Raw genomic sequence first — 11,906 nt, 5'->3', positions numbered from 1 at the left:
CCTTTTCAGATGTAGATCTCCAGCACTTTACAAGCATCATTACCCCTATTTTACAAACGGGGAAACTGAGGCACAGATAAGTGAAGTGACCAAGCTCACAAAGTAGGTCAGTGACAAAGCTCTACCCTCACTTTAATTCTGGTTAAATGATAAGACCCTTATTGGAGATCTGAATGATGCCGGAGGCAGATGTGCCAGGAACACAATCACTCAATGTCTGCAGGGTTTGGCCTCTTTGGGTTAGATCTAAAACCCATTCCAGTCCACAGGAGTCTTTCCATGGATCTGAATGGGGTTTGGATCAGGTCCACAGTGGTTGTTATGTTTTGCCCAACAAAGAGAGCCTAATCCCCACAAGTTCTGTCCCTGGGGAGTGGTGGCATCATTGGGTTGCCCGTGACACCCTGTGGTGGTCACATGGGTTTGAATATTAGCCAGAATGCATTAGTATCTATGGGGAAAAGCCTCAAGAACATGGTACTTAATTGATGTGGAAATATCTGAGGTCAGTATAATCCTTAGGAAAACTCTCCCAGGTAATTAAAGCCAGGCAGGGAGTTGCCTGTTACAGAAATATTTATCAGCCCCTAAAGTTTGTGAGTTTCATGTTAATGTGCATTGATTTATAGGAGGTTAGTTGGCATATCCCCCCCACAACTGAAATGTCTGAAAGCAGTCCATTGTCCTGTTGGTACAATGCATCGGATCAGGGAATGAAATGGAATCTTTACAAGGAATGAACATCCCCAGAGCAGAAGGTCAACGTGAGGTTAGTGAGAATGAAGTGGTGCTTAGACCGTGAGCTGATCTTCTGGGCAGGGGGAATTTCACTTACCGCAATGAAACCGTTGTAGCTCCAGGTTTGGTGGAAGGAATTGCACAATACATTGCCGCTAGATAAGCAGTGCACCATCATGCAATGTGTATGCAACACCTGTGGCGATATAAGGCAATGCACCACAATGTAGATCATGCCTGTGAAACGTTACTGTGGCATAAGACAATGGCGACACAATGTGGGCACACAACACAGTGTTGTGGGATAACCAAACGGCAGGGAAGTTGTAACCTGTCCTGTAACGGGGTGGCCTGCCCCTTTAAGGGCCAGGAGGGCTGCAGCCACTCAACCCTGTTCAGGTAGCACTGTCCTGATATATGTGTGTGGGGTGTTGGTCTGAGGGGGGAAAGCCTGCCCGGCAGCTGAGGCTAATGGGGGAGGAGAGTAGATGGACTGTGCCTGTGGGATTAGAAAGCCTCTAGGAGCTGTCTTTGGACTGTAGCCTGCCACAACGCTTTGTAGGAGGGGTGGGGGTAGACTGGATCCAGAGCCCAGGTATCCTTGTAGATCAATCTCTGATAATTTTCATATGGCTTTATATTGTGCCTCTTCATATAACCTTGTGGTGGGTCTACCCACGTGTGACCTCTGTTTTCATGGGACTCTGTATCAAAGCCTCATTTAGAAACTTTGCATTGCCCTTGGTATAATATTATAGCCCCTAAGGATAGAATAAGATAGAAGAATTCTGTTTGCTAGCAGTAGAACAAGAGATCTCCCCCCCCCGCCCCCACTCTTAATCAATTGCCCTGTTGAATGAATGAGGTGTGGATGAGCAAGGCATGGAAGGCAGCACCTCCAGACAGCCTCAACTGTTGGAGAGGGGCTGGGAGCCAGACCTAAGGACAATAAAACGTGTCAAGTGGGCTCATTAAACACAAGCAGACATACCGATGGCCTCGGGGGTTAGAAGCAAGCATCTTCTTTTGGAAACACCCTCTTTGCAGCATTGGGACAACACTCAAAAGAAAGCAGCACAAAGGACCAATGGACACAGACACAGAGTTTAAATCTGGTCTAGATTTGCATAAGAGGAAAGCTGCTATAAAAGTGAGGTGTCTTGCAGAGGGCCCCGGGTCTCGTCTTGTCAACATGGAGCATCGATCCGGATCCGCAGAAGCCCGGCTCCACCCCCTCCCCCATCTAACTCACCTGGCCAGTGAAGTTAAGGGGAGCAACTAATTGGTAACAACAAGACGGAGTGTGTTTGTGTGTGTGTGTGAGTGTAAGTGTAATATATTATATGCATATAATACAGTGTTAATGAATACATTTATTACTAATAAATGTGGCATTTTGTCTTATTCCCCCTGAAAAGATCCTGTGCAGTACTTTAAGTACAACATTTTGGTGGAGAATGCGAAAGGGGGAGCAAGCATAAAATCCACAGTTATTATACAACTGGTGTGCACACCGCCAGCTTTAGCAAGCCTGGCACTAGAGGAAAAAAAGTGTAAACTTTCAGTTAATTAACCAAACTCTGAAGGATATAGGAGTTTAGGTTTAAATTGTGTTCATGACTGAGCTAAAGAGGAGAACTTAGTGTTTCTCACTCTGATCCGGGGAAGGATTAACCAAACTCTGAAGGATATAGGAGTTTAGGTTTAAATTGTGTTGTAGAGGTACATACACCCTCAGACGTAGCAAGACTGAGCTAAAGAGGAGAACTTAGTGTTTCTCACTCTGATCCGGGGAAGGATCTAATCCGGGGAAGGATTTGTATAATTGGTGTATGAACCCTCGGTGGTAGCAGACCGAGTAATACAGAGGGAAGCTTAGCGTCTCTCCCTCTGGCCCAGAGTGGGTTAAAAACATAAGATGCAGATCTTGTTCTGTTAAACCAAACTCTGAAGGATATAGGAGTTTGGGCAGTGTAGTGTGGTTTATGTTTGTTTGTTTTGTTTTGGTAAGTAATATTGTGGTAATTTCACAATTTTGAAGAAAATGTTTAAGAAACGGAACCAGGAAGGGTGGGGGCTAGTTGAAAAGCCCACCCTCCTTGCTAAATTGGTAGTGAAACAAGGCTTGTGCCCATGGAAAGAAACTGTTTATTGGAAAAAGCAGGATCGGGCCCAGGCAAGCAACATATAGAGAAACTGGAAAACAGGTTGGGTACAGAGAGTTAAAGCAGCACTCTCAAATCTTACAGCAGCAGTAACATCAGGAGAAGAAACATTTGAGACCCCAGAAGGGGGCAGACCTTTGGGACCCCTCTGGAGATTGGGAAGGGGGATATTTGGAATATTTGGGTAAATTCCTCCTCCCAGGGCCAAAATGCCATTATAACAGTTAACAACAGTGCCTGCTTCTGCCTCAGATCTCCAGGCCATGGCAAAATGGCTGGAGATTTTAAAACAGAAATTTTTTTCTAGATGGAGTGTTAACGCCCTTTTACCTAGAGAAAGGGAGGATTTACACTCACAAAAAATGCACCATTTAATTAGCATTTGTGCAGCCCCAAGTACCAAACACACTGTGGCAGAGACCAAGCAGGTTCTGCCAGGGTGGAAGCACTGTGCTAATTTGTTTCCAAGCTTCTATCTTTCAGGCCCTGAACCAGAACATCAGGAGAGCTGGTACCAGCTGAAGAGTTATAAAATACCATGGTTATAGTGTCATGACAAAGTCTGTGTTCAGTGTTCTGTGTTGCATGTTCTGTGTCTGTCTCTAGTGGTGTCCTGTGTTAGCATTGGGTCCAGAAAAAGAGGGGATACTACACTAGACAGGGCAAATGTCTTTTCCTCTCTCTACTTCCCCCATGTCCATCCAATTTATCAATCACCACTTGTGTCCAAAACACTTTGGTCCCCAGTGCATCAGGTTTATTTTTTGTTAGGTTCTCTAATAGTCATTTTGTTGTTAATTTTTGTTATTAATACATTTGTATTGTTAGTTACATTTGCTTGTATTGTTAATTCCACACTTTCCTCTATGCACTCTGGTTCTACTTCCCCAAGCCCTGAAGGGTAGTTCTTGGGCCTCCATAACCTGTAAGACCTTGGCCCATAATTGAATGGCCCCATCTTTCAGGTCCCCAGAAACCTCTGAGAACAACTGTTAAAAATAGGGAATTCTACAACATTTTAGCAACTGAATGTTAGTTTAAGTCCAAATCAGCTTAACCTTGCATAACAACTGTGGTACTCCTACAAAATCTTATTTGTTGTGTGTGCTTAAGAAAGTCCTGACCTCAGTGACTTTTATTGTTTGATGGCTATTGCAGCATCAAACTTGGGCCTCATTTTGTTTGTCAATGTACCCAATTATTGGAATGGGAATGGTTTTGTTGTATTTCCAATTATTATAATTATAATTGTTTGCATTTGTGTTTATGTTATATCTGGTGTTTAGTCAATTGTAATGGTTTTAGTTATATTCACCTGGTTATAATTGTTTGGTTTGTTTGCAACAAATACAAAAGATTTATATGGTGACCACTCAAGAATTGTTCTTGAGAGGTCAAAAGGGGGACAATGTAGATCAATCTCTGATAATTTTCATATGGCTTTATATTGTGCCTCTTCATATAACCTTGTGGTGGGTCTACCCACGTGTGACCTCTGTTTTCATGGGACTCTGTATCAAAGCCTCATTTAGAAACTTTGCATTGCCCTTGGTATAATATTATAGCCCCTAAGGATAGAATAAGATAGAAGAATTCTGTTTGCTAGCAGTAGAACAAGAGATCTCCCCCCCCCCGCCCCCACTCTTAATCAATTGCCCTGTTGAATGAATGAGGTGTGGATGAGCAAGGCATGGAAGGCAGCACCTCCAGACAGCCTCAACTGTTGGAGAGGGGCTGGGAGCCAGACCTAAGGACAATAAAACGTGTCAAGTGGGCTCATTAAACACAAGCAGACATACCGATGGCCTCGGGGGTTAGAAGCAAGCATCTTCTTTTGGAAACACCCTCTTTGCAGCATTGGGACAACACTCAAAAGAAAGCAGCACAAAGGACCAATGGACACAGACACAGAGTTTAAATCTGGTCTAGATTTGCATAAGAGGAAAGCTGCTATAAAAGTGAGGTGTCTTGCAGAGGGCCCCGGGTCTCGTCTTGTCAACATGGAGCATCGATCCGGATCCGCAGAAGCCCGGCTCCACCCCCTCCCCCATCTAACTCACCTGGCCAGTGAAGTTAAGGGGAGCAACTAATTGGTAACAACAAGACGGAGTGTGTTTGTGTGTGTGTGTGAGTGTAAGTGTAATATATTATATGCATATAATACAGTGTTAATGAATACATTTATTACTAATAAATGTGGCATTTTGTCTTATTCCCCCTGAAAAGATCCTGTGCAGTACTTTAAGTACAACATCCTTAAGAGAGGTTCTTGCATCTGAGCCCTGCTGGTAGGGAAGAGGGCAAGGGCTGGGCTGAAGAGTCCTTTGTTTTGCGCTTTCTGTTGTCCTTTTGCCTAAGGACTCTGTTACCCTGGAAGGGGTTGATCTCTCTAGAGGGGCCCCTCTGGAGCCAAGATATCTACAGTCAGAGTATGTTGAAGAGTGTGGTGGGGAAGCTAGGGTCCAGTAGCTCCAATTTCACACTATGGCATGAAGGGGTGCTCTGAGATGGTGTGTCTTGAACATGTCCCTTGTACAAACTATGCAGCAGTACATGTCCTTTCTATCCTGCAGAAAAGTTGCCGCCACTGCTAACTTGCAAGCAATTTCCACCGTTGCCATGGAATAGTTGAATTTCCAAGCAGAGGCAGGAGAAAGGAAGGTGCTGCTCTGAGTCATTTTTCCAGAACCCTCCAAAAGTGGACTTTACAAAGGCAGAAGAGATCCACATCCCCAGAAAGGACACAATTTAATGTAAGCAAGCACTAGGATGTAAATAAATTATTTATTCAAACTAAGTTGCAAAAACTGCATTGCCCAGTTTGCAGTATTTGGTGGGCTTTCCCCCTTAAAGCCTCAACTCCTGGAGTCATGTTACTTTCTGAGAATCTCAGTTGTTATTTAAAAGTAAAAACTAAACTTTTAGCCCTCATGGCTGTGGAGAAAAACTTCCTAATGTTCCTTTAATGTTCAAAAACCAGAAGGCAAAGCAAAGAACCCAACTTTTAAAACAAACACATGATTTTTTTTTTTAGCTAATTTCATGATTTTTGATTGCTTGCAATACTGCCAAAAAGTCACAGTTCTACCAGCTTTGTTCTTCTCCCCTCATAACTCCCTCTGTAATCTTCCTTGAGTGTTTTCAATTCTGTTTTGCACATATTCAAACCTGCTCTGACCCATTGCAGAAGGGGGTGGGGGAATGAAGAAAGAAGTTGTATTAATTCCAGAGGGGGTTTTGCTTTTGGTGCCATTGCGAAATAGAGCATCCTAAAAGAAACCAGTAACAGACTCCAGTATGTTGGTTTTAGAACACTTTATTAACTGACCATGTTTCTTACAGCTGGCATCACTCAGGAGCCATCAGTTTCACGTCTCCATGGCTGGCTTTTTTTGCTGCAGGAGGCTTTATTCTTTAGACATAGGTTTAGGAAGCAATTATCTTGATTCTCATTCTCAGCGATGCTGCTGCAAATCAGGAGTGGTAACCCTATGGAAGTAAACTCCATGTGTGTTTTCCCCCCCCCCTCCCCCCTTCTGGTAGAAAACTGCTGTAAAATGAGACTTGGGCCTGTGTGCTGTTTCCCAGATATACCTGATGGGATGGGGGGCAGAGGCAATCACCGAGTCTGTTCTCTGTGGAATTCAGTCATGCACCCAGCACAGGATTTATTTATGTCTTGTTTAAAATTTTACACTGACTGTTTAAGTGTAAAGATATCACAAAATGTGTATCTGTGACGACCATAGTGTGAATCCTCCAACCCCTGGTGACAAGAGTGATCTCATTAGCTTCATTGGGACCACTTGTCCTAATAAAGGCTCACACATAGGACTAAAGTAGTCACAGCTTGACCTGGAGTAGGACAGACTTCACCCATTTACACAAAGATGGGTGAATCTAGAGGGGCCTGATCCAAAGCTGTTTGACTGCATCAGACTACTGATTACGCATGACAATCCCGATCCTGCAAACCTACCTAACTTTGCTAGCATGAGCTGTCCCACTCATACTAATGGGAACTCTTCTTGGGAGCAAAGTTCAGCACGTGTCAGGAGAGGAGCCATGGTCTCTTGGGACATGTGTGTTTTACAGCTTGTCACAAGGTAAACCCAAGCGTGGTCCTGAAGGCTTCTATTTGCAGAAGATGCAGGGTCAGTGGTGTCAACACACTGAAGGCCAGTTTCTATTTTTATACAATGTGTGGGAGGGGCGCGAGAGAAACCTCATGAGAACAGGGAAGTGTATGACTTTGACAAGAATGTCTGAGTATGCTGGTACCGTGATCTTTATTCTTTACAGAGGAATGGACAGAGATAAACACACCAGCAACGCCTGGGGGCCTCAAGGTGCGGGTTCAATTTAAGAGGAGGTAGTTTATCTAGTCAACAGTTTCCCAAGGCAAAGTGAACCTGCAAGCCTTGCATTTCCCACACCCAGTGAGAGACTGCAATCTGCTTGCCCCACTTCCTGACTTTTCTTTATGTATTTACGCTGAAAATTTTCGATTTGAAGAAAAGGGAACCTGGCTTTTTGAAAAAGGGAAATGCTGCTCTCGTGCAATGGCTGTACAATAATTCTGCTCACTGCAAAGGAAGATGGGGGTAGGTTGCTAATTGGGGAGGAGCGATGGGGTCAACAATAAAACAAGCAAATCCTTTCTGGGTTGTTGCCTTCATAACACAAGTATAAGTGGGAGGGGATATCTTGGAGCCATAAGCATCAGGGTTTAAACCTGAGTCCCTGGAATGTGCAGGTTCAGATGTTGGAGCCACTTCGGAAGCGGATGCATTGGGAACCAGGTGGTAATAGTGCAAGCCTCCTGTCTGCTCTGCATGGATATTAATGATTCCATGCAGCACTTTTTGGTAGGATGGGCATTTGCAGTGGAGTTCTTGGCCAACATTTCTCCTCCTCCTCCTCCTGGCCTCTAGGGTTCTATGTGCTGACTGCTGCCCTCCACCCTGAGGTTACTGCATTGCAGTGGTGCTGGTTATATGGGGCTCATGAGATGCTGTGATGGAGTGAAAGGTGCATTACATGGTGGGGGTTCAGCCATTTGTCCCTTGCCAGGGTACGGGGTGTGTCCCACACGCAGGCTGGGCTGGGTGTATAAAAATCAGGATTATTATTTTCAAATGTAAATCAGTGTTTTTATTTATATGTTGCTAGTTCTCTACTTTCCACTCACTTTGTAGTCAAATTGTTAACATGGATGTCTTATACTTGTTCCTTTCATTTTTCTAATTGTTAATACAAATTCAGGTTTTACATAAATTTATTTTATTTTATTTATTTTCCTACTAAGAAGTTTCACAGTTAAAATACTCATCAGTGCTGAAAAAGACAAGTCTGGGCCCTCTAACATCTGTGAGACTCCCACATAAGCAAATAGCCTAGGCTATATTTGCAACCAACATCACCTTCTAATGTATTAAATTTACCCAGAAAAACTAAGCTGAACTGCATTGAGCAGGTTATGCTCCTTCATCAGGGTTTGTAGTTTAAAATTAACAGGGCTTGTGCTCCCAAGTCACTCAAGCACTCTTGAAAATACATTTCTTGTGTACTTAAATAGGGCTTAGCCATCAGCAAGAGACTTAGGTGCTTAGGTTGGGTTAGCCCTAATGTAGAGCTTGCTTATTATAGAAGCTTCTATTACTTTTTGAAACTTAACATTGTAACTCATTTGTGTGTGTATGTTTAATCTGCTTCAACCTTGTAAATACCTCTCGTTTTCCTTTTCCTACTTCATAAATCTTTATGATGGGACTGGCTACAAGCATAGGTGCAGGAATTAGGGGTGCTGCTGCATCTCCTGGCTTGAGGTGGTTTCCATTACAGACAGGGTTTACAGTTCCGGTCAATGGCTTTCCGCACCCCGGCCTACGCACATTGTCTTGGGTATGAGAGCTAAAGTTCAATTGACCGGGGGTAAGTGACTGGCTGTAATCTGAGCATGGCTGTGGGTCTCGGTGTGAGGGACCATCTCAGGCTCAGCTGGGGGGTAAGAGAGTACGCGGGCCACTCTCTGGGCTGTCATAGGGCCTAAGGCGGTTACACTCCATGACTGGTCGGTGGAAGCTCACTCGCCACCGCTTTGGGGTTTGTGCCCTGAGCCGGTACCGACTCCTGAGCCGCTGTGGGCACCACTACAGCATTATTTAAATCACCCCTGTTCTAAACTGCTCCACCATGGGATGGGGGCGGTCTGTCTCTGCTCCCCACGCCAGCCTGCCCTACCCAGCTCCAGCCTCGAGCATTGGCCTGCTAAACCCAGGGTTGTGAGTTCAATCCTTGAGGGGGCCACTTGGGGATCTGGGACAAAATCAGTACGTGGTCCTGCTAGTGAAGGCAGGGGGCTGGACTCGATGACCTTTCAAGGTCCCTTCCAGTTCTAGGAGATGGGATATCTCCATTAATTTCTTATTTCCTTCTTTCCCCTCCCCCTCCGCCAGGCTCTTGCCCACACTAATCATGGCTTCCTTTTTGCCTCTGTCACCCCAGTGCGCATGCTACCCGGGTGGGAGCACGCGCAGTACAAAGAACCGGGAAATGGGGGCGGAGTCAGGGCTAATGAGCTGCCGGCTGGGCGGCTCGCAAGACGGACGTTCCCTCCCCCGCGGGCGGTAGCGGAGTGAGCCCTTCCCTCAATGCGCGCTGGGCAGGCCGGGGGCAACCAATCAGCGCGGGTGCCTCCTTAGCGAGGGCGCGCGCCGGGGCCGTGTCCCAGCCTCCAATTGGCGCGCGTGCTTGCTTCACGGGGGCGCGAGTCGGGCCCCCTCCCACGGCAGCCAATCAGCACGCGGCCTTGCGAACCTCTTGGGGCCGGGTCGCGCGCGTCCTCCTTCCGCCCCCCCGCCTCCTCGCACCGAGGCGCGTCCCCGCTGTAGCCCCAGCTCCTGCTCCGGAGCTACCGCCTCCTCAGTCCCGTTCTCTCCGCCCGGCCGGGGAGGGAGCGGCCCGGGGGGCTCAGCCAGGCGCCCTCGGAGCCAGCGGGCGGGGGGGCACCCTGACCCCCGCCGCTCCCCGCAGCCCCCCACCCATGGCGGCCCCTCTGAAGAAGGGCCCGGGCGGGCTGATCGGGCTGATGAAGGACGCGTTCCAGCCGCATCACCACCACCTGGGCCCGCACCAGCCCGGCGCCGTGGACAAGAAGATGGTGGAGAAGTGCTGGAAACTCATGGACAAGGTTGGGGGAAGGGAGGGCAGGATTTGGGCTGGGGGGAGGGGGGCAGGAGTGGGTTGGCGGGGGAGGGGCTAGAGGTGGGGGGGGGGCAGGAGCGGGCCGGCGAGGAAATAGGAACGGGGTGGGGGGGGGCAGGATTGGGCTGGAGATGGGGGAGGGGGCTAGCGATGGGGGCAGGATTGGGCTGGAGATGGGGGAGGGGGCTCAAGATGGGGAGGGGCAGGATGGGGCTGGAGAGGAAGTAGGAAGTGGGAGGGTTGATTGGGCTGGAGATGAGGGAGGGGATGAGGACAGGAATGGGCAGGGGAGGGGGCGATAGATTGGGGACAGGATTGGGTGGGGGTGCGGAAGGGGGTTAGAGATGGGGCAGGATTGGGCTGGATATGGGGGACAGGATTGGGTGGCGGATGGGGCTAGAGATGGGGGACGGGATTGGGCTAGGGAGAGGGGGCTAGAGATGGGGGAGAGGAATTTAGATTGTGGAGAGGTATGTGCTGTTGGGAGAGGCGGGGGCAGATGGTAGTGGTGTTCAGGAGAGGAGCAATATGTCAGAGGGAAGGCTAGACTTCAAGGGGGTGGTGGTTAGGGCGCTGGGGAAGATGGAGAGCTTGTTGAGTGGTGGTGGGGGCTGGAGTGGTGGTCAGCACCATGGCAAACGTATATTGCAGACATATTCTTGCCTCTGACCTATTTGTGGTAAACAGTACCCATGTAACTAGAGGAAGGATTTTGCTGAGGTTGGCCCACTTGCTTGTGAGTTCCAGCCCACTGTTGATCATGAACTGCTCTCTTGATGGCAAGACAGAGGTCTGGGATACCTTGGCAGTTTGGAGAGCTCTATTGAATGAGTAGTGACAATGCACTGGGACTCAGCATAGAGGCTTTTTATTAAAACTGTGAGTTTCGAGTACTAGTCATGACCCCCTGTATAATTCCCTCTGTAATAAACATGCGGAGTTATGCTAAAATAAGGGCAATGAAATCTCATGCTTCATGGCATAAAATGATTGCTGCAGGAATCAAAGGAATCACTCCCACAACTTCTAGCACTACATATCCAAGTTCATTAATTTCTTTTGCCCCCAAGCATCAGGGAGGTGGCATGCTGGACTAGTTGGCTTGATTGTCTGACCGAATGTGGTAAATTATGTCCTAGTACTGATGGAGGAGCCACTGCTCTAAATAGCCCTAGTCAGTGCTCAATTTTAATTCTAGAGAAATGTGCGATCCTAGTTTATACCTAGATGAGTGATACTGGCACTATTCTTCATGCCACAAATGGGCACAGTAATCCAGGAGGTAGGCTTAATGGGAATATATTTTCTTTATTATATTTTTCTGTAACCTTAGTTGTGACATTTTACTTTTCTGTTGTTAATTTCCATGGATAAGTGATGAGACTAAATTTGTATAGGATTGAGATATATTTGTGTCTAAAATGAGTGACATACTTCATAATGCTAGGTTCAGTTGAAAGAATGGATTAGTGCACAGTGAATGCAGTTAGAAAGCAGGTGGCAGTACTTTGGGGAGTGCTACACAATCTACCTTCCCCGCCGGGACAGGATGGGTAGGGCTGATGGGCAACCCTGCCGACCCATGCATTTCATCTTTCTTCCTCTTTTAACAGACAGCATTTATTTATTTTGCCTGAACTTATGTTGGCTGCCAATTCTACAACCTAATTTTGAAATGCCTTTGTTAGTAAATAGTGGCTGAAAGCTCTAGTTAGGTGCTTAATAATAGTTAAAATATTAAAATTAGACTAAGACCCTGATCTTGCAGACTGATCTACATGCCCATTAACTTCAGCA

General features: G+C 46.8%; 1 protein-coding gene across 1 annotated transcript in view; it reads left to right on the top strand.

Moving 5' to 3' along the window:
• Positions 1–9,809: 9,809 nt before the first annotated feature.
• CBL (Cbl proto-oncogene) overlaps positions 9,810–11,906 on the top strand; it is a 52,738-nt gene continuing 50,641 nt past the window's right edge. Inside the window, exon 1 of the mRNA XM_005303777.5 lies at positions 9,810–10,095. Within this exon, the coding sequence (XP_005303834.1) occupies positions 9,949–10,095 (147 nt within the window). The 5' untranslated portion in view covers positions 9,810–9,948. The remainder of the gene's footprint in view (positions 10,096–11,906) is intronic.

The sequence above is a fragment of the Chrysemys picta genome, chromosome 16 (assembly GCF_011386835.1).
Source record: "Chrysemys picta bellii isolate R12L10 chromosome 16, ASM1138683v2, whole genome shotgun sequence".
In the NCBI taxonomy this organism is placed as follows: Eukaryota; Metazoa; Chordata; order Testudines; family Emydidae; genus Chrysemys; species Chrysemys picta.
Note: the sequence above shows the minus strand (reverse complement) of the source record. Positions and strands in the feature narration are given on the sequence as shown.